Raw genomic sequence first — 23203 nt, 5'->3', positions numbered from 1 at the left:
TTTTCAAATATAGTTTTTTGTTTATAATATTTTTTTCGGTAATTGTTTGAATAGGCTATTATAAAAATCTTTAGCAGGTTCATGCAGTGCTTTTTATTTTTTTGTTTAATAATTTTAGTGTCAGGCATGGATTTTTTTAGGCTTTTCAGCTGTTTTGAAAATTTTTTCCTCTAATTTAGCAATTTTGACCACTGCTTTATTCTATCGCTTTCATTGCAAGCTTAAATCACGTCTGTTGCTGAACGTTTTTTTTTGGTTACCAAATGATCACAAATTTTATGTTTCTGTTGAGAAAAATGTTTGATACTTTTTTTGCACAGAAAAACTTTTGTCGTTAGGTGTTCTGTAATTATATTAAAATAAATTAGGTTTTATAACAGATTTTTGTTTTATATCAAGTTTAGTAGGCGCTTAAGCAGAAACGATTGTTTTCTTGGCAGACACAACTCCTCAATTCGCTTCCAAAATTTTTTGTCTGTTTTTTTGAATACCTTTTTACTCATTTGTATGATTTTTGGAGTCAATTTACAGTTGTGTTTCTGTTTATGCCTTAACAGGAAGTGGAGCAAACAAATGATTGGTTCTGTGGAATTTTGGAAAAAATAATTCATCTTAATTTCAAATTAGGGACAGAAAATGGTGCTTGAACAGAATTTCGCTTGTCTCGATTTTTATTTTTTGCTCTCGTTCGGCATTTCGACTTCTGCGTTTATCGTTGTTTCTCGAGTTTTCTAAATGCTTTTCTGAATCAATTCTAATTCTTTTCTAGGTCTAGTTTTGTTTTTGTAATGATTTTTTTCTCCCTGTTCATTATATTTTACCAGTTTCTTATCAGTTTTTATGCCGTGGTTGTAATTTCATTCCAACTAGCATAGATGGCTGACGCATAGATGGCTGAGTTATGTTGCATCAGTATGATTATGCCATGACTAATTTCTGATAATTTTCACAAAAGAGCAAAGCTTTGTTAAATATTAAATTTATTGTCAAGCTGGCTGTTATAAGTTTCATATTTTGACCTGATATCTCAATATCTTGATTTTGTGAATCTCGAATGATTCAATTTTCCCTATGTGAATAATCAGCACTCTTATTGACGAGATCCACGAGGAGTGTTGTTCTCTAAACGCAATGATGTGTTTCAGAACCAGAAAACGTTCCATATTTGAATAAATCAACTACACCAAGATGTGGTCAACAATTATCAGCCCTCAACTTAGACACCCCTCAATTGCAATAACAAAAATGACGTCATTCAAACTACCAATCCAATCGACCTTCGTGACCTTGATTGCCCTTATTGTGACCTTGAGTGACCTCTGTGCTGGTCAACATGCAACTGGTGTGAAACTTGTAAAGTGTTACCAATGTCACGATGGCAAGGTCAAATTAACACACGAAAGTCAGGACACAGTGCTAAGAGCGGTTGCTGGAAGTGGAAGCAGGTAAGTTGGACGCCCCCCCCCCCTCCTCCTCCTCCGCACTGATAACCCGGGAGGAGGATTTTCCCGGAAAATAACGGGGAAAAGAGTGTAAAGAGTGTAAAAATAAAAAAAATTACCCCCTATTTCTCCGCTTAATTAGCGGTGTAAGAGTGCAATTTTAAAAAATAAGAGTGTAAATTCAAATAATAATTCCACTTTCAATTTTCTTTTACACTTTTTCTTTTACACCTTTAAATTATTTTTACACTCTTAATATTCCACCTTAAAATTATTTTTACACTCTTTATATTCCACCTTTAAATTATTTGTACACTCTTCCACTCTTCATTTTAAAATTACACTCTTCATAATTACACTCTTACACCGCTAACTAAGCGGAGAAATAGGGGGAAATTTTTTAAATTTTACATTCTTTTCCCCAGTCATTATAATTGGAATAAAAGTGTATTTTTTTTTATTTTTACACTATTTACACTCTTTTCCCCGTTATTTTCCGGGAAAATCTTCCTCTTTCTACAGCTGAAAATTAACATAGTAAACGTATGTCAGAAAAATATCTCAAGTCGAGTTAAAAAACTGACTTATTTGAGATATTTCCAGTATGTTCTGGGTGTGTTTCCCCCCTCCTTCTCTCAACCGGGCTGGGGACCGGCTACGGCGGAGTTACAAACAAACAACTATAGGAGATTTTGAGCAGAGCATTCGGTAAAAAAATATCTAATTTCTTTTTAGGGCAGTTAGGCAAACCATTTTTTTCGCAGTACAACCTACATACTACTGGTAGTCTGGGGTATCAATTTGGTTCACTTTCAACAGCTCTAAGATCCAATAAAAGTTAACTATTTTTCAAAATTTAATAAGCGAAAAAGTCGAAATTTTCGTGTGAAATATCTACTTTTTTTGTAGGGCAGTTAGGCGAACCATTATTTTTGCACTACAACCTAATTACTACCGGTAGTCTGGGATATCAATTTGGTTCGCTTTGAACAACTCTTTGACCCAATGAAAAAGACCTATTTTTAAAATTCGTTATTTGCGAAATTCGCAAATTTCCGTATGAAAAACTAACTTTTTTCCTAGGCAAGCAAAACCAAAAACTCTTTCTGTTTTACATTCAAAGATTCTAAGTACACATGGGATTCTCCATATCGAGTTTGGATTGATTTGGACAACTTCTTGACCCGATAAAATTTAACTATTTTTTAAAATAAAGTCAGCATAAAAGTCGAAATTTCCGTGTGAAATAAATACTTTTTTGTACGGCAGTAAGGCAAACCGTTCTTTTGCACTGCAACTTATATACTACTGGTAGTCTACGATATCAATTTGGTTTGCTTTGAACAACTCCTTGACCAAATGAAAAAGACCTATTTCTAAAACTCGTTAGTTGCGAAATTCGCAAATTCCCGGATGAAAACCCAATTTTTTCCTAGGCAAGCTATACCAAAAAATCGTTTTGTCTCGGAGTCTACCTACCCTGGGAATACTCCACAACAAGTTTGGTTTGATTTGAACGACTTCTTGACCTAATCAAAAAGAGCTATTTTTAAAAATTATTTAAAATTAATTATTCGAATTAATCAAAATTTCCGTATGAAACACTAACTTTTTTCCTAGGCAAGCTATACCAAAAACCCTTTCTGTTTTACATTTTAAGTACACATGGGATACTACATACCGAGTTTGGATTGATTTGGACAACTCTTTGACCCGATAAAAATTAACTTTTTTTAAAAATAAAGTAAGCGAAAAAGTCGAAATTTCCGTGTGAAATATCTAATTTCTTTGTAGGGCATTTAGGCAAACCATTTTTTTTTGCAATACAATCACATACTACTGGTAGTCTGGGCTATCAATTTGGTTCACTTTCAACAACTCTAAGATCCGATAAAATTTACCTATTTTTAAAATTTAATAAGCGAAAAAGTCGAAATTTCCGTGAGAAATATCTACTTTTTTTGTACGGCAGTAAGGCAAACCGTTCTTTTGCACTGCAACTTATATACTACTGGTAGTCTACGATATCAATTTGGTTTGCTTTGAACAACTCCTTGACCTAATGAAAAAGACCTATTTCTAAAACTCGTTAGTTGCGAAATTCGCAAATTCCCGGATGAAAACCCAATTTTTTCCTAGGCAAGCTATACCAAAAATTCGTTTTGTATTAGACTCTATTAGACTCTTTTCGTTTTAAACTTTTTATATACAGGGGATAATCCATACCGAGATTGGTTAGATTTGGACAACTCCTTGACCCAATGAAAAAGACCTATTTTTAAAATTAGTTATTTGCGAAATTCGCAAATTTCCGTATGAAATACTAACTTTTTTCCTAGGCAAGCTATAACAAAACCTTTTTTTTGTTTTAGACTTTGTATACGCTGGTGATAGTCCATTCCAAGTTTGGTTTAATTTGGACAACTCTAAGACCTAATCAAAAAGACCTATTTTTTAAATTACTTATTTGAAATAATCGCAAATTTCTGTACGAAAAACTAACTTTTGTCGTAGGCAAGGTAAAGCAAAAATTTTTTTGTTTTACATTTTCATTGCGTTGGTGATACTCCATACCAAGTTTGGTTCGATTTGAACAACTCTATGACCTGATCAAAATGACCTATTTTTAAAATTAACTATTAGAATTAATCGCAAATTTCCGTACGAAGAACTAACTTTTTCCAGAGGCACACTATACCAAGAACTCTCTTTGTTTCAAACTTTTATTATACAGGGGATACTTCTTACCAAATCTGGATTGATTTGAACAGCTCCTTGACCCGATAAAACCTCTATATTTTTGAAAATAGAATAAGCGAATAAGTCGATAATTCCGATTGAAACACTAACTTTTTTTCGCGGAAAGTTAGAAGACCATTTTTTTGCATTACAACATTAACAGTACTGGTAGTCTGGGATATCAATTTGATTCATTTTTAACAACTCCTTGAACCATTAAAATCTTTTTAAAGTCTAAGTTTTAAAAAAGTTAATGATCGAAGTCTAGATTCAATAGCGTCTAATTCAATATCAATCTGACATAACAGAGGAATACTTTTGGACTAAATAGCAATTAAACCATTAATATCGATTCCATCTATAAAGAAATAAAACAATTTGCTCTAGTAGTGTTTTAGGAAAATTACTGAAAAAGAGTTTTAGGAAAATTACAGCGTATTAGGTAAATTACAAAGAAGTCTGGATTGCTTCAAGTATCGTGCTCGAAATGGGTGAGCACATTAATAAAGTAAAGGTTGTTGAGAAAAGGGAAGAGAATAAGTTTGTTGTTTATTGAACAGCACTTGAAAACTCGAACTTCGGTCGACTTTTCTACACGATAGCCAAGAGGCTTAAGTTTGTTGTCTTGTCCGTGAAACCCAGTTGACGACAGATCTAACGCGAACTTGTCAAGAATGTTGTAGACCTGAACAGCACACAAAATCACCGACTCTTTATCAATGAATAAAAAAATCTGGCCGACTAAAATTTCGTTCCCTTCAGGAAGTGAAACAAACTTGTTTGCTTCAGATCTTGTATACAATTGGCTCTCCAGGTAGAATTTTCCTCGGTGTCTGCAAAACAACCAAGCCTCGGGAAATTGCTTTTGAAAATTTGAAATCAAATTGTTTCGCTTCATTGAAAAATCGTCTTTAAAGCCGCTTGGTTTACCCCTCAAAGCTTCACGGAATCCGGTAAGATTATCGTTTTTCACCCCCATGCTATCGACCTGTCTATTGCGAATGTATCACTTAATGATAAGGCTGAAGGTATTAAAAGTGCCATTTAAAGTCTTTATGAGGTGATTATTGGCACTTTCAAACATAGTTGCAGACGTAGTCCATAAGGCCCCGAAGAACTTGCACTGCCATGCTAGATGTCGGAGCAGATGGAAATTAATTGAGTCGAATTTCTTTAAAGGATAGCGGATGGACATGTTGCAGCAGAAAACTTCTAACAGGTAACTACAAAACTTGGCCTCGTCAACAATTTCGTACATAGAACGGAGTTCAAAGATTAAGTAATTGAGATCTTGTAAATTGGATTCATGTGCCCGAGAGTTTTCTGGAAAATTTTGGAACACTATTGGGGCAAAATACCGCAAAAAAGTTTTGAGTTCGTTAGCTTTGAAGTGCTCACGGGATTGCAATGACCTGACTGATCGCTTGAATTTGCTGGGCAAAATAACTTGTTTTGTTGCGTCATCAATTTTCTGTACCTCATCGTAGCTCAGTTGCTCTGCAAAAAAGTTGATAATGTCATTTTTAACTCTTTTAAGACACTGGTGCATTGTGTCAACGGGACAGGTTAATGGAAGATTAGGAATTACTTTGAATAAATATGATCGCCCCTTAACTCCGAGTGTATTAATCTCTGGACCCTTCTCTTTTCCAGCTTTTCTTTCTTCAACACTCCCACTCTCAAAATGCCTTACAAGGTACTCGTGCATCCCAGGATCACGCATTGTGAACGATTGATTATTTGGCCGACCGTCTACGATCGACCGCCTAAATATCTTTGCACACCTCGCACGGTACACAAACCGCATCCATAGTATCCGTTAAATTTTTTCATTTGCAGGACATCGTGCTTGCACTCAAGTTCTAAACAGTTTGAAATTTCAGTTCGTAGTCAACCCCATTCACTTTAATTTTCCTGTCTTTTGATAATTCAGACAGATAGTTGTCAAATATGGAATCCCAATCTTTACTTCCTTTGCCATACCACAACGGACAGAGATGAATGTTGTCGAAGGAAGAACGCAATTTTGGTGGCAAGTCAGCCAGAGCTTCCCAAACAGGATAGGCTGAGGAATCACTAGACTCTTGCACCCTAACTCCATCTGTATTGAGATAAGTTTCACATTTAACGCATTTCCATCAAAAAGGGCTGTGAGCTTTAGATCTGTTTTGTATCAGGATTAGCATTAGCTAAAATTTCTGTTATGTTTTTTTCAAATTTTTCTTGAAGTTTATCAGCAAAACTCAAGAAAAGTACTTCTCCCGTGCCGTTAGTTTCTGTCCCTGCAATGTATCGCTCCGCTAATCTGTTGGTTTTATTTTTAATGTAATTTGGGGCTGGTAAAATGTCTCGCGGGTGAACAAATTTATGCCATGTCAGGAGGTCAAATAAGGTTTTGTCAGGCAAACAATGTCGCGCAGCAATTCCATACAATCCCATTAAAGCGTTATGAGCAGTAACATTCGTGTTACAACTCAAGGGGTCTTGCGAGAACACAAAATAGTCTTCCTCGGCTTCCTCGGTTTCAGACTCTTTGCTTGAGTCTTCGTCGGACTCCGATTTAGAAACTGAAGATGCATCTTCACAAGATGCATCTTCACAAGAAGTATCTTCAAACTCCTTTTCATTGCTATCTGGAGTTGCAAGATCTGTGGTATTCATTTCAGTTTCATCAAGCACACTTTCCAACTCCGAGGACTGGCTGGAATCTACCTGATGGATAAATGTCCGTTTTTGTCGACTCGCTGTATCGACTAATCGTCTTTTCACTTTCCTTTTTCTCTGAGTTACAATTCCTCTTTTTCTCTCCACTTCCAACAGGTTAGGGGTTCCAACACTTGATTGACTTGCTGAATATTGTGTCTGGAAACTTTCGTTTTGAGTTGAACTTCGAAACAAATCAATTGGTGTAGCCGGTAACTCGATGCATTTTGGAAAAGCGCTTGCAACTGGGGGCGTAAAAGACTCCTGAGGATTTCTCGGGGACACAATATGTTTATCTTTGTGTGGAGATCTACACTTCAGTCGACCGTCTTTGAAATAGTTCGAACCATAACTTACAGTGATTTCTTCAAAGGGCTGTATCGAGCTAATTATTTTAAGAAAAACGCATTTATTATGCTAAAGCAAGGGGCTGGTGTAACCGAGGAAGAATTGAGCATTAGGCGAGCATGAGTGATTGGCGAAACGAATTGGGCCTAGCAAGACTAACTCATCGGTATCCAACTCACCACGCATAACCGACATTTCATTTCGAAGCTCGCAAGGGACGTTTTTGACCAGACCCACAGGAAAAGGTCTAAGGGGTTCGATCGATTGCTTGAGAACTCTCCCTGTGTGATTAAATAACCCGAAGCCACCAAAGTTGTCTGGTAGGATCTTGAAACCGGCTGCAACAGACTGCTGATAAAGTTCTTTCAATTTACCATAGGTTTTCGCAATTTTTTTCGCATACTGAAGACGCTTTTCAAACTCATCGAAACTATTCAAAGGACTCAATGGAGCATTGACTTGGGAGATACATTGACATTTTTAAGCAACTGACGAACAACTTGACCATCCGCAATCACTAACTCTTCGCAATTTATCATAACACTGGAAAAGTTTGGACAAGATTTGAAAACGAGTCGCTTTAAAAAAACTTTAGCTCAAAATTGAGTCAGATAAAAAAAACCTCTCATTAATCAAACATTGCCTCACATAAAGTGCCTCACCAAGTCTAATTTAATTTTGTCAGCGTAAATTTTTTTAGGAAAGGTGAAGACGAGCTAAATGAACTTGGAGAAAAATGAACTGCAAGGGTAAATTTCTAAGTCTGCAATTATGCAATAAAACAAAGTTGGCAAATCTCAAAATGAATTTTAATATTACTGCATTAGCTATAAATTAACGTATAAAGTTGTATAAAAAAACGTAAATAAATACTGAGACCGAGCGAAAATTAATCAGTTTATCTTATCCAAACAGAACTAAATGAACTCCAAGGGTAAAATTCTAAGTTAAATCTGCAATTTCTGTTGAGTTTCTGCAATTAATCGAAGAATGAAAATCAAACTGAAATGTTTAGTTGTTTGCGCTGGCATTCTTTTTACGAATGTCTTTGCCGTACTGATTCGCAGTCTTCATTGCTTCTTCGCACGCTAGCTTTGGGGTGTCAGGATACAGTTGCCTGACTACTTCTGAACGAAAAAAAAAACTGCGGAATGTACTTTATTAATCATGCTTTTTCAAAACTTTTCAAATCGTTACGTGGCTTTTTTTAGTTTCAAAAATTAGCAACCTATAATGAACGTTAAAGGGAAATCCTAAAAAAAAGTTGTCTACAAGACTTAATTAATTAGAAAAAATTCGGACTGTGAAATTTTTCAAGAAGGTTTTCTGGAGCTTCTGTTCGGCCGTCAGCTTCTTTTCGTCTGGGTGCAAGGATGAAGTTACCACGATCACTTTCTGCAATTAACTTATCGAAGAGTGCTGTGGCGAGTTTCCCAACATCGGTTCCCGCGTACATGGACATTAAATCCTCGTCCTCATGCAGAACTACTTCAGTACCTCTGGCTCGCGAAGGATGTTCCTCTACACTCCGAAAGCCGTGGACGTCCAACAAACGCAGTTCTTTCAATTCTATTGTCTAACAAAAAAGATGTTACCTAGGTTAATGCAAGGTCTGTTGTCAAACACGATAAATCTACTAGATAGGGTGAAGTGAAATAAAACATTCCTTTGCATGGAGTAAACTTGCATAGACCAAACTTACTTTCTGCTCAATTCGGGAGCACAGATTTGTTCGTCTCGTCTCATCTCTCTTTTTCTGTTCTTCGAAGGCGTTTCTCAGCTCATTCGTTTCTAGAGCATGCTGATCTAGAAATTCTGCGAGGAACCGGCAATCTGGTCCACAGTCATTGTCGTCTTCTGCAATACTGCCTGCACTGTTAACAGAGAGAGCAGAAGATGGGCAGAGTTGAGACAAAGCAACTACTTCTTGTTCCTACAGGCAAAGAGTCATCAGATCGGACTATTCCTTAATTGAACTAGGATAGTTAGGCAGTACGCCGTGCAAAACTTTAAGTATTTTGTGGCTTAAAACCTTTCAGTTTTTCTCCATTGAAAAAAATACATGGTCACAAATGTTGCTTTGTACGACAGCTGGTTGCTGACTTTCACTCGACTTTGATTTCTTTGAAGTCTGTCCACTGTTTTTTCCGAGACTTAACTCCGCGCTCGTCATTATTGGAGGACGAGCAGAACTCAGGAAGTCAACTTCAACCATTGGAGCTTTCGATATTGTGAGCACTTTCTTTCTCAAGTCCGATTGCCGTTTTCTTTCTTCAATCTCCGCCTTGTAATGTGCCATCTCCTGTTCTACTTTCTTTGTAGGACCTTTTGTGAGCAAGCGACAGGGGTACTCGTTATCCTTTATCTTCAGATCGTAGCACTCTCCCTCAATCATGCTTAGCTTTTGCGATGCCTTGAGTTTTGAAGGCCACTTTGTACTACTTAAACTCAAAAGCATGTGTTCTTTGTCAACAAACAACCACGCCATATTACTCGACACGAGGTGAGCTTTGACCTCGTTTTCCTTTTCAGCTTCAGAATCCGTATTGAAGCTTTTTTTCGCTTGATCATGACGAGATCTTTTCATTTTCAAAAATCTGAAAAAACTCAGCTAAGTTACGAGATTGAAAATAAGTTTCTTGTATTAATAATAAGCTCTAACAATTCTGCCTAATGATTTTTCTCGAAATCTCTTCCAAAGAACTGAGAACAAAATTTCACTCAAAACGGGGCACCTTCTCATGAAAACTATTTCCTGAAAATCTAGACTTAATAAATCATTGTAATTTTAATAAATTGAAACAAATTGGATAAAGAGCACCTTGTAACGAAAACGGAGTTAAACAAATCTTGACAAACAAATTTTTCTCAGAAAACAACTGTCACTGCAAAAAGCACCTTTCAAGGGAAATTCAGTATTCTAAATCTAAGATCTTTCAAACAAATCTTCCAAACAAGCTCGTTACTCATTCATCGCAGTTGCAGAACCTTCATGGTCATCACTATTTTCCTCATCCTGACTCTCCCTGTTGGTGTCTTCAGTATTTGGTAATACTTCGTCAGACGCGCCTTGATTTCTCTTCAACTTCTTAGCTGCCTTCTTTTTCTGTTGATCGCACCAAAATGGATCGCTCTTCCTCTTTCCATACCTCAGGGAGTCCATGCCCGATCGGTTTGCTGATATCCGAGTTTCAGAGTATGCGTCTGGCCAAATACGAAGGGGAAGTTTTTCTTCACCAGGCCTTAAAAAATTTCAAGTCAGGTTTGTAACGCATAAAAACTTAATATTAAAAGCAATAATTTGTTTATCTTAACAGTTCATTGTTCCATCAATTTTTTCAAAAATATCCGCCCCTTTATTATCTTTTTAAAGTCAAGATTTTAAGACAAACTCAACCTTTGAAAATTTTTGTTCTCTTTGGAGAGGCAGGCTTTCTTGCACTGTCTCTCGTGGATGAAGTAATTTCTCTCTGCAGACCCTTTTCACCCCACAGTGCCACTCGCAAGATTTTACAGTACTGCTCAGGTCTGTCAGCCTTTGGTAAATTTTCCAGATCTATGTCGTTGTAAAAGCTCGGAAGGTCTTCTGTCTGATCATCCCTTGCGTCATCCTGAACCTTTTCTCTGTGCACGTCTATCTAAAAACGTTGACAACCTCAACCATTTTCAATCAAGAAACATGCTCTATCGATAGGTCTTGAGACTTTAGTAGCTACAATCTATAATGAACTTTCCTAAATCGAGCTTATAACAAGATTATTTTAAAGATTCGAAAATACTCACAATCGCTTTCAATCTGTGCAGCTGTTGCTCAAACTTCATGTTGCAATCAGCGACAAACTTCTGGTTACTCTGTATCAAATCAAAGATCAATTGTTTGTTCTCCTTCAGAATTTCTTCAATTTTGACATGGTTACTGCATTTCTAAACAACCAATTCATGCATTGACAGCTTCTATTAAAATTACACTATAAGTTTCAAAAAACTATTGACAAAAGTTTTGCAAGCTCTCAGAGCTAAAATGCATTTAATCAATTAAATTTTCCCCGACTTTAATACTCTCAGCAACCCATCATACCTAATCTGACAACACTAAACCAGTAGAAAAATTATTCTAACCAAATTCTCCGGCGTTTGAGTCACGTTGTTTGGAGTTCCAGTTGCATTGTGTGTCCACCTCGCGCCACCTCTTTGGCGTTGCAGTCTCGTCTCTCTCACACAGGTCGGAAAATGACGAATAGAGCTCTCTCGACGACTCGTATTCAACCGCCATTGCAGCTGGTGTTCCATGCTTCAAAAGGACGCATTCTTTGTCCACATTATCAATCTTCAGGGTTACTTTTTGATCTATTCCCAACTGCATTGGCTGGCTCATTTGAAATTCCTTCCGCCATCGGGATTCAAATAATGATAATTTCAAGACCTGGCACGCTTCAGTAAGAAAAACAAATTCAATTTTGGAAGGCATCTTGTACCTGAAAATAAGAGAGATATTGAGAATCTTTTAAACTACTACAGCCGAACTAATATCAAGACTAGAGGGCCAGATAAGAACACATATAGCATTGCCAAAATTTCTTGAATTTGAAAGTATGTATCAATAAACTGAACCTAAACGTAGTAACATAAAAACTCAAGTTTCTGCTAGCAAGAAACCGATTAACAATTGCCATTCAAACTAAACCTCAGTTTATCAACGTCTATGTTCGATTTAAATGCCATTTGGAATGTCTTCAGTAATGTCACTTGAATGAACGGACACCGTCGAATCAAAGCTCACGTCTCCGGTTAGATCAACAACTTCCGAATTAGCTCTCTGTAAAGTTTGTGCCCGTTCTTCGAGTTGTCTGATCTTTTCCTTAAGCGCATTTATCTCAGAGAGCAAGCTGCGGAGAGTAACCGTGGAAGTACGAACATTTGGAACAGAAGACGAGCAACGCTTTTCATAATTAAGGCCCGTTTCATTCAAAACGAGACCTGTTTGTTCCATAGTCAAAGCTGAAAAACTAACCCTATTTTATAAAATATAATAAGCGAAAAAGTAGGACAATTAGGATAACAATTTTTCTGCACTACAATCTACATACTACTGGTAGTCTGGGATATCAATTTGGTTCGAATTGTACAACTCTAAGACCTAATCAAAAAGACCTATTTTTTAAATTACTTTTTTGAAATAATTGCAAATTTCCGAATGAAAAACTAACTTTTTTAAGGCAAACTATACAAAAAACTCTTTTTGCTTTACACTCTTATTACACTGGTGATACTCGATACCAAGTTTGGTTCGCTTTGAACAACTCTATGAACTAATCAAAAAGACCTATTTTTTTAAAAAAATTTTTGAAATTAATTATTCGAATTAATCGAAATTTCCGTATGAAATACTAATTTTTTTCTCGGCAAGCTCCTCCAAAAGTTTTTGTTTTAGATTTTAGGTACACATGGGATACTACATACCGAGTTTGGATTGATTTGAACAATTTTTTGGCCCAATGAAAAAGACCTATTTTTAAAATTCGTTATTTGTGAAATTCGCAAATTTCCGTATGAAATACTAACTTTTTTCCTAGGCAAGCTATTCCCAAAATTCTTTCTGTTTTACTTTTTAGGAACACATGGGATACTCCATACCAAGTTTGGTTGGAATTGGACAACTCCTTGACCCAATGAAAAAGACCTATTTTTAAAATTCGTTATTTCCGAAATTCGCAAATTTCCGTATGAAAAACTAACTTTTTTACCAGGCAAGCTATACCAAAAATTCATTTTGTTTTAGACTTTAGTTAGACAACGGATACTGCATACCGAGTTTCGATTGATTTGAACAATTTTTTGGCCCAATGAAAAAGACCTATTTTTAAAATTCGTTATTTGTGAAATTCGCAAATTTCCGTATGAAATACTAACTTTTTTCCTAGGCAAGCTATTCCCAAAATTCTTTCTGTTTTACTTTTTAGGAACACATGGGATACTCCATACCAAGTTTGGTTGGAATTGGACAACTCCTTGACCCAATGAAAAAGACCTATTTTTAAAATTCGTTATTTCCGAAATTCGCAAATTTCCGTATGAAAAACTAACTTTTTTACCAGGCAAGCTATACCAAAAATTCATTTTGTTTTAGACTTTAGTTAGACAAGGGATACTGCATACCGAGTTTGGATTGATTTGAACAATTTTTTGGCCCAATGAAAAAGACCTATTTTTAAAATTCGTTATTTGTGAAATTCGCAAATTTCCGTATGAAATACTAACTTTTTTCCTAGGCAAGCTATTCCCAAAATTCTTTCTGTTTTACTTTTTAGGAACACATGGGATACTCCAGACCAAGTTTGGTTGGAATTGGACAACTCCTTGACCCAATGAAAAAGACCTATTTTTAAATTCGTTATTTCCGAAATTAACAAATATCGGTTGAAAAACTAACTTTTTTCCCAAGCAAGCTATACCAAAAACTCTTTTCGTTTTAGACTTTAGGTAGACAGGGGATACTGCATACCGAGTATGGTTGGATTTGAAAAACTCCTTGACCCGATCAAAAATACTATATTTCAAAAATAAATATTTGAATTAATAGCAAATTTCCGTATGAAAAACTAACTTTTTTCCTAGGCAAGATATACCAAAATTTTTTTATTTTGGACTCTCTATACACAGGGGATAATCCATACCGAGATTGGTTAGATTTGGACAACTCCTTGACCCAATGAAAAAGACCTATTTTTAAAATTCGTTATTTGCGAAATTCGCAAATTTCCGTATGAAATACTAACTTTTTTTCTAGGCAAGCTATTCCCAACATTCTTTCTGTTTTACTTTTTAGGAACACATGGGATACTCCATACCAAGTTTGGTTGGAATTGGACAACTCCTTGACCCAATGAAAAAGACCTATTTTTAAAATTCGTTATTTCCGAAATTCGCAAATTTCCGTATGAAAAACTAACTTTTTTACCAGGCAAGCTATACCAAAAATTCATTTTGTTTTAGACTTTAGGTAGACAGGGGATACTGCATACCGAGTTTGGATTGATTTGAACAATTTTTTGGCCCAATGAAAAAGACCTATTTTTAAAATTCGTTATTTGTGAAATTCGCAAATTTCCGTATGAAATACTAACTTTTTTCCTAGGCAAGCTATTCCCAAAATTCTTTCTGTTTTACTTTTTGGGAACACAGGGGATACTCCATACCAAGTTTGGTTGGAATTGGACAACTCCTTGACCCAATGAAAAAGACCTATTTTTAAAATTCGTTATTTCCGAGATTCGCAAATTTCCGTATGAAAAACTAACTTTTTTACCAGGCAAGCTATACCAAAAATTCATTTTGTTTTAGACTTTAGGTAGACATGGGATACTGCATACCGAGTATGGTTGGATTTGAAAAACTCCTTGACCCGATCAAAAATACTATATTTCAAAAATAAATATTTGAATTAATAGCAAATTTCCGTATGAAATGCTAACTTTTTCTTAGGCAAGCTATTCCCAAAATTCTTTCTGTTTTACTTCCTAGGAAAACATGGAATACTCCATACCAAGTTTGGTTAGAATTGGACAACTCCTTGACCAAATGAAACAGACATATTTTTAAATTCGTTATTTCCGAAATTCGCAAATATCGGTTGAAAAACTAACTTTTTTCCCAAGCAAGCTATACCAAAAATTCTTTTCGCTTTAAACTTTTTATATACAGGGGATAATCCATACCAAGTTTGGTTAGATTTGGACAACTCCTTGACCAATGAAAAAGACCTATTTTTAAAATTCGTTATTTGCGAAATTCGCACATTTCCGTATGAAAAACTAACTTTTTTCCTAGGCAAGATATACCAATTTTTTTTATTTTGGACTCTCTATACACAGGAGATAATCCATACCGAGATTGGTTAGATTTGGACAACTCCTTGACCCAATGAAAAAGACCTATTTTTAAAATTCGTTATTTGCGAAATTCGCAATTTTCCGTATGAAAAACTAGTTTTTTTCCTAGGCAAGCTATACCAAAAATTCTTTTCGTTTAGGACTCTAGGTACACAGGGGATAATCCATACCGAGTTTGGATTGATTTGAACAACTTGTTGACAAAATGAAAAATACCTATTTTTAAAAATTATTTAAAATTAATTATTCGAAATTTCCGTACGAAAAAATAACTTTTTTTCTACGCAAGTTATAGCAAAAATTCTTTTTGTTTTAGACTCTACATATACAAGGGATAATCCATACCAAGTTTGGTTAGATTTGGACTGCTCCTTGACCCAATGAAAAAGACCTAATTTTAAAATTCGTTATTTGCGAAATTCGCAAACTTCCGTATGAAAAGCTAACTTTTTTCCTAGGCAATCTATACCAAAATTTTTTTCATTTTAGACTCTAGATATACAGGGGATAATCTATAGCGAGTTTGGTTAGATTTGGAGAACTCCTTGACCCAATGAAAAAGACCTTTTTTTAAAATTCGTTATTTGCGAAATTCGCAATTTTCCGTATGAAAAACTAGTTTTTTTCCTAGGCAAGCTATACCAAAAATTCTTTTCGTTTAGGACTCTAGGTACACAGGGGATACTCCATACCGAGTTTGGATTGATTTGAACAACTTGTTGACAAAATGAAAAATACCTATTTTTAAAAATTATTTAAAATTAATTATTCGAATTAATCGAAATTTCCGTACGAAAAATTAACTTTTTTTCTACGCAAGTTATAGCAAAAATTCTTTTTGTTTTAGACTCTACATATACAGGGGATAATCCATTCCAAGTTTGGTTAGATTTGGACAGCTCCTTGACCCAATGAAAAAGACCTATTTTTAAAATTCTTTATTTGCGAAATTCTTAAATTTCCGTATGAAAAGCTAACTTTTTTCCTAGGCATTCTATACCACAAATTTTTTTCGTTTTAGACTCTATATATACAGGGGATAATCCATAGCGAGTTTGGTTAGATTTGGACAACTCCTTGACCCAATGAAAAAAAACCTATTTTTAAAATTCGTTATTTGCGAAATTCGCAAATTTCCGTATGAAAAACTAACTTTTTTCCTAGGCAAGTTTTATAAAAAAATTCTTCTGTATTAGACTCTATATACACTGCTGATACTCCGTACCAAGTTTGGTTCGATTTGGACAACTCCTTGACCCGATGAAAAATACTAGATTTCAAAATTAAATATTTGAAATAATCGCAAATTTCCGTATGAAAAACTAACTTTTTTCCAAGGCAAGCTATACCAAAAAGTTATTTTGTATTACACTCTAGGTACACATGGGATACTACATACCAAGTTTGGTTTGATTTGGACAACTCCTTGACCCAATGAAAGAGGCCTATTTTTAAAAAACGTTATTTGCAAAATTCGCAATTTTCCGTATGAAAAACTAACTTTTTTCCTAGGCAAGCTATACCAAAATCTTTTTCGTTTTAGACTCTCTATATACAGGGGATAATCCATACCGAGATTGGTTAGATTTGGACAACTCCTTGACCCAATGAAAAAGACCTAATTTTAAAATTCGTTATTTGCGAAAATCGCAAATTTTCCTATGAAAAGCTTACTTTTTTCCTAGGCAATCTATACCAAAATTTTTTTTCGTTTTAGACTCTATATATACAGGGGATAATCCATACCGAGTTTGGTTAGATTTGGACAGCTCCTTGACCCAATGAAAAAGACCTATTTTTAAAATTCGTTATTTGCGAAATTCGCAATTTTCCGTATGAAAAACTAGTTTTTTTCCTAGGCAAGCTATAACAAAAATTCTTTTCGTTTAGCACTCTAGGTACACAGGGGATACTTCATACCGATTTTGGATTGATTTGAACAACTTGTTGACAAAATGAAAATACCTATTTTTAAAAATTATTTAAAATTAATTATTCGAATTAATCGAAATTTCCGTACGAAAAACTAACTTTTTTTCTACGCAAGTTATAGCAAAAATTCTTTTTGTTTTAGATTCTACATATACAGGGGATAATCCATACCAAGTTTGGTTAGATTTGGACAGCTCCTTGACCCAATGAAAAAGGCCTATTTTTAAAAAAACGTTATTTGCGAAATTCGCAATTTTCCGTATGAAAAACTAACTTTTTTCCTAGGCAAGCTATACCAAAATCTTTTTCGTTTTAGACTTTCTATATACAGGGGATAATCCATACCGAGATTGGTTAGATTTGGACAACTCCTTGACCCAATGAAAAAGACCTAATTTTAAAATTCGTTATTTGCGAAATTCGCAAATTTTCCTATGAAAAGCTTACTTTTTTCCTAGGCAATCTATACCAATTTTTTTTTTCGTTTTAGACTCTATATATACAGGGGATAATCCATAGTGAGTTTGGTTAGATTTGGAGAACTCCTTGACCCAATGAAAAAGACCTATTTTTAAAATTCGTTATATGCGAAATTCGCAATTTTCCGTATGAAAAATTAGTTTTTTTCCTAGGCAAGCTATAACAAAAATTCTTTTCGTTTAGGACTCTAGGTACACAGGGGATACTCCATACCGAGTTTGGATTGATTTGAACAACTTGTTGACAAAATGAAAAAAACCTGTTTTTAAAAATTATTTAAAATTAATTATTCGAATTAATCGAAATTTCCGTACGAAAAATTAACTTTTTTTCTACGCAAGTTATAGCAAAAATTCTTTTTGTTTTAGACTCTACATATACAGGGGATAATTCATTCCAAGTTTGGTTAGATTTGGACAGCTCCTTGACCCAATGAAAAAGACCTATTTTTAAAATTCTTTATTTGCGAAATTCTTAAATTTCCGTATGAAAAGCTAACTTTTTTCCTAGGCATTCTATACCACAAATTTTTTTCGTTTTAGACTCTATATATACAGGGGATAATCCATAGCGAGTTTGGTTAGATTTGGACAACTCCTTGACCCAATGAAAAAAACCTATTTTTAAAATTCGTTATTTGCGAAATTCGCAAATTTCCGTATGAAAAACTAACTTTTTTCCTAGGCAAGCTTTGTCAAAAAACTCTTCTGTATTAGACTCTATAAACACTGCTGATACTCCCTACCAAGTTTGGTTCGATTTGGACAACTCCTTGACCCGATGAAAAATACTATATTTCAAAATTAAATCTTTGAAATAATCGCAAATTTCCGTATGAAAAACTAACTTTTTTCCTAGGCAAGCTATACCAAAAAGTTATTTTGTATTACACTCTAGGTACACATGGGATACTACATACCGAGTTTGGTTTGATTTGGACAACTCCTTGACCCAATGAAAAAGGCCTATTTTTAAAAAACGTTATTTGCGAAATTCGCAAATTTCCCTATGAAAAGCTTACTTTTTTCCTAGGCAATCTATACCAAAATTTTTTTTCGTTTTAGACTCTATATATACAGGGGATAATCCATAGTGAGTTTGGTTAGATTTGGAGAACACCTTGACCCAATGAAAAAGACCTATTTTTAAAATTCGTTATTTGCGAAATTCGCAATTTTCCGTATGAAAAACTAGTTTTTTTCCAAGGCAAGCTATAACAAAAAATCTTTTTGTTTAGGACTCTAGGTACACAGGGGATCCTTCATACCGATTTTGGATTGATTTGAACAACTTGTTGACAAAATGAAAAATACCTATTTTTAAAAATTATTTAAAATTAATTATTCGAATTAATCGAAATTTCCGTACGAAAAACTAACTTTTTTTCTACGCAAGTTATAGCAAAAAATTTTTTTGTTTTAGATTCTACATATACAGGGGATAATCCATACCAAGTTTGGTTAGATTTGGACAGCTCCTTGACCCAATGAAAAAGACCTATTTTTAAAATTCGTTATTTGCGAAATTCGCAAATTTCCGTATGAAAAGCTAACTTTTTTCCTAGGCAAGCTATACCAAAAACTTATTTTGTATTACACTCTAGGTACACATGGGATACTACATACCGAGTTTGGTTCGATTTGGACAACTCCTTGACCCAATGAAAAAGGCCTATTTTTAAAAAAAACGTTATTTGCGAAATTCGCAATTTTCCCTATGAAAAACTAACTTTTTTCCTAGGCAAGCTATACCAAAATCTTTTTCGTTTTAGACTTTCTATATACAGGGGATAATCCATACCGAGATTGGTTAGATTTGGACAACTCCTTGACCCAATGAAAAAGACCTAATTTTAAAATTCGTTATTTGCGAAATTCGCAAATTTTCCTATGAAAAGCTTACTTTTTTCCTAGGCAATCTATACCAATTTTTTTTCGTTTTAGACTCTATATATACAGGGGATAATCCATAGTGAGTTTGGTTAGATTTGAAGAACTCCTTGACCCAATGAAAAAGACCTATTTTTAAAATTCGTTATTTGCGAAATTCGCAATTTTCCGTATGAAAAATTAGTTTTTTTTCCTAGGCAAGCTATAACAAAAATTCTTTTCGTTTAGGACTCTAGGTACACAGGGGATACTTCATACCGATTTTGGATTGATTTGAACAACTTGTTGACAAAATGAAAAATACCTATTTTTAAAAACTATTTAAAATTAATTATTCGAATTAATCGAAATTTCCGTACGAAAAACTAACTTTTTTTCTACGCAAGTTATAGCAAAAATTCTTTTTGTTTTAGATTCTACATATACGGGGGATAATCCATACCAAGTTTGGTTAGATTTGGACAGCTCCTTGACCCAATGAAAAAGACCTATTTTTAAAATTCGTTATTTGCGAAATTCGCAAATTTCCGTATGAAAAGCTAACTTTTTTCCTAGGCAAGCTATACCAAAAACTTATTTTGTATTACACTCTAGGTACACATGGGATACTACATACCGAGTTTGGTTCGATTTGGACAACTCCTTGACCCAATGAAAAAGGCCTATTTTTAAAAAACGTTATTTGCGAAATTCGCAATTTTCCGTATCAAAAACTAACTTTATTCCTAGGCGAGCTATACCAAAATCTTTTTCCTTTTAGACTCTCTATATACAGGGGATAATCCATACCGAGATTGGTTAGATTTGGACAACTCCTTGACCCAATGAAAAAGACCTAATTTTAAAAAACGTTATTTGCGAAATTCGCAATTTTCCGTATGAAAAACTAACTTTTTTCCTAGGCAATCTATACCAAAATTTTTTTTCGTTTTAGACTCTATATATACAGGGGATAATCCATAGTGAGTTTGGTTAGATTTGGAGAACTTCTTGACCCAATGAAAAAGACCTATTTTTAAAATTCGTTATTTGCGAAACTCGCAATTTTCCGTATGAAAAACTAGTTTTTTTCCTAGGCAAGCTATAACAAAAATTCTTTTCGTTTAGCACTCTAGGTACACAGGGGATACTTCATACCGAGTTTGGTTTGATTTGAACAACTTGTTGACAAAATGAAAAATACCTATTTTTAAAAATTATTTAAAATTAATTATTCGAATTAATCAAAATTTCCGTACGAAAAACTAACTTTTTTTCTACGCAAGTTATAGCAAAAATTCTTTTTGTTTTAGACTCTACATATACAGGGGATAATCCATACCGAGTTTGGTTAGATTTGGACAGCTCCTTGACCCAATGAAAAAGACCTATTTTTAAAATTCGTTATTTGCGAAATTCGCAATTTTCCGTATGAAAAACTAGTTTTTTTCCAAGGCAAGCTATAACAAAAATTCTTTTCGTTTAGCACTCTAGGTACACAGTGGATACTTCATACCGAGTTTGGATTGATTTGAACAACTTGTTGACAAAATGAAAAATACCTATTTTTAAAAGTTATTTAAAATTAATTATTCGAATTAATCAAAATTTTCGTACGAAAAACTAACTTTTTTTCTACGCAAGTTTTAGCAAAAATTCTTTTTGTTTTAGACTCTACATATACAGGGGATAATCCATACCGAGTTTGGTTAGATTTGGACAGCTCCTTGACCCAATGAAAAAGACCTGTTTTTAAAATTCGTTATTTGCGAAATTCGCAAATTTCCGTATGAAAAGCTAACTTTTTTCCTAGGCAAGCTATACCAAAAACTTAATTTGTATTACACTCTAGGTACACATGGGATACTACATACCGAGTTTGGTTCGATTTGGACAACTCCTTGACCCAATGAAAAAGGCCTATTTTTAAAAAACGTTATTTGCGAAATTCGCAATCTTCCGTATGAAAAACTAACTTTTTTCCTAGGCAAGCTATACCAAAATCTTTTTCGTTTTAGACTCTCTATATACAGGGGATAATCCATACCGAGATTGGTTAGATTTGGACAACTCCTTGACCCAATGAAAAAGACCTAATTTTAAAATTCGTTATTTGCGAAATTCTCAAATTTCCGTATGAAAAGCTAACTTTTTTCCTAGGCAATTTATAGCAAAATTTTTTTCGTTTTAGACTCTATATAAACAGGGGATAATCTATAGCGAGTTTGGTTAGATTTGGAGAACTCCTTGACCCAATGAAAAAGACCTATTTTTAAAATTCGTTATTTGCGAAATTCGCAAATTTCCGTATGAAAAACTAGTTTTTTTTTTCCTAGGCACGCTATACCAAAAATTTTTTTCGTTTAGGACTCTAGGTACACAGGGGATACTCCATACCGAGTTTGGATTGATTTGAACAACTTGTTGACAAAATGGAAAATACCTATTTTTAAAAACTATTTAAAATTAATTATTCGAATTAATCGAAATTTCCGTACGAAAAACTAACTTTTTTCTACGCAAGTTATAGCGAAAATTCTTTTTGTTTTAGACACTACATATACAGGGGATAATCCATACCAAGTTTGGTTAGATTTGGACAGCTCCTTGACCCAATGAAAAAGACCTATTTTTAAAATTCGTTATTTGCGAAGTTCGCAAATTCCCGTATGAAAAGCTAACTTTTTTCCTAGGCTTTCTATACCACAATTTTTTTCGTTTTAGACTCCATATATAAAGGGGATAATCCATAGCGAGTTTGGGTAGATTTGGACAACTCCTTGACCCAATGAAAAAAACCTATTTTTAAAATTCGTTATTTGCGAAATTCGCAAATTTCCGTATGATAAACTAACTTTTTTCCTAGGCAAGCTATACCAAAAAATTCTTTTGTATTAGACTCCATATACACTGGTGATACTCCGTACCAAGTTTGGTTCGATTTGGACAACTCCTTGACCTGATGAAAAATACTATATTTCAAAATTAAATATTTGAAATAATCGCAAATTTCCGTATGAAGAACTAACTTTTTTCCTAGGCAAGCTATATCAAAAACTTATTTTGTATTACATTCTAGGTACACATGGGATACTACATACCGAGTTTGGTTCGATTTGGACAACTCCTTGACCCAATGAAAAAGGCCTATTTTTAAAATTCGTTATTTGCGAAATTCGCAAATTTCCGTATGAAAAGCTAACTTTTTTCCTAGACAATCTATACCATAATTTTTTTTCGTTTTAGACTTTATATATACAGGGGATAATCCATAGCGAGTTTGGTTAGATTTGGAGAACTCCTTGACCCAATGAAAAAGACCTATTTTTAAAATTCGTTATTTGCGAAATTCGCAATTTTCCGTATGAAAAACTAGTTTTTTTTTTCCTAGGCAAGCTATACCAAAAATTCTTTTCGTTTAGGACTCTAGGTACACAGGGGATACTCCATACCGAGTTTGGATTTATTTGAACAACTTGTTGACAAAGTGAAAAATACCTACTTTTAAAAATTATTTAAAATTAATTATTCGAATTAATCGAAATTTCCGTACGAAAAACTAACTTTTTTTCTACGCAAGTTATAGCAAAAATTCTTTTTGTTTTAGACTCTACATATACAGGGGATAATCCATTCCAAGTTTGGTTAGATTTGGACAGCTCCTTGACCCAATGAAAAAGACCTATTTTTAAAATTCGTTATTTGCGAAATTCGTAAATTTCCGTATGAAAAGCTAACCTTTTTCCTAGGCATTCTATACCACAAATTTTTTTGTTTTGGACTTTACATATACAGGGGATAA

General features: G+C 34.2%; 1 protein-coding gene across 1 annotated transcript in view; it reads left to right on the top strand.

Annotated features, from left to right (window-relative positions):
* The first annotated feature begins 1150 nt into the window (after positions 1-1150).
* Positions 1151-23203, top strand: part of LOC142352852 (uncharacterized) — a 65872-nt gene continuing 43819 nt past the window's right edge. The window contains exon 1 of the mRNA XM_075405006.1: positions 1151-1445. Coding sequence (XP_075261121.1) covers positions 1189-1445 — 257 coding nt within the window. The 5' untranslated portion in view covers positions 1151-1188. The remainder of the gene's footprint in view (positions 1446-23203) is intronic.

This window comes from Convolutriloba macropyga, chromosome 14 (assembly GCF_964194025.1).
Source record: "Convolutriloba macropyga chromosome 14, txConMacr16.3, whole genome shotgun sequence".
Taxonomy (NCBI): domain Eukaryota; kingdom Metazoa; phylum Xenacoelomorpha; order Acoela; family Convolutidae; genus Convolutriloba; species Convolutriloba macropyga.
The sequence above is the reverse complement of the archived record's forward strand: the minus strand, read 5'-3'. Positions and strand labels throughout refer to the sequence as shown.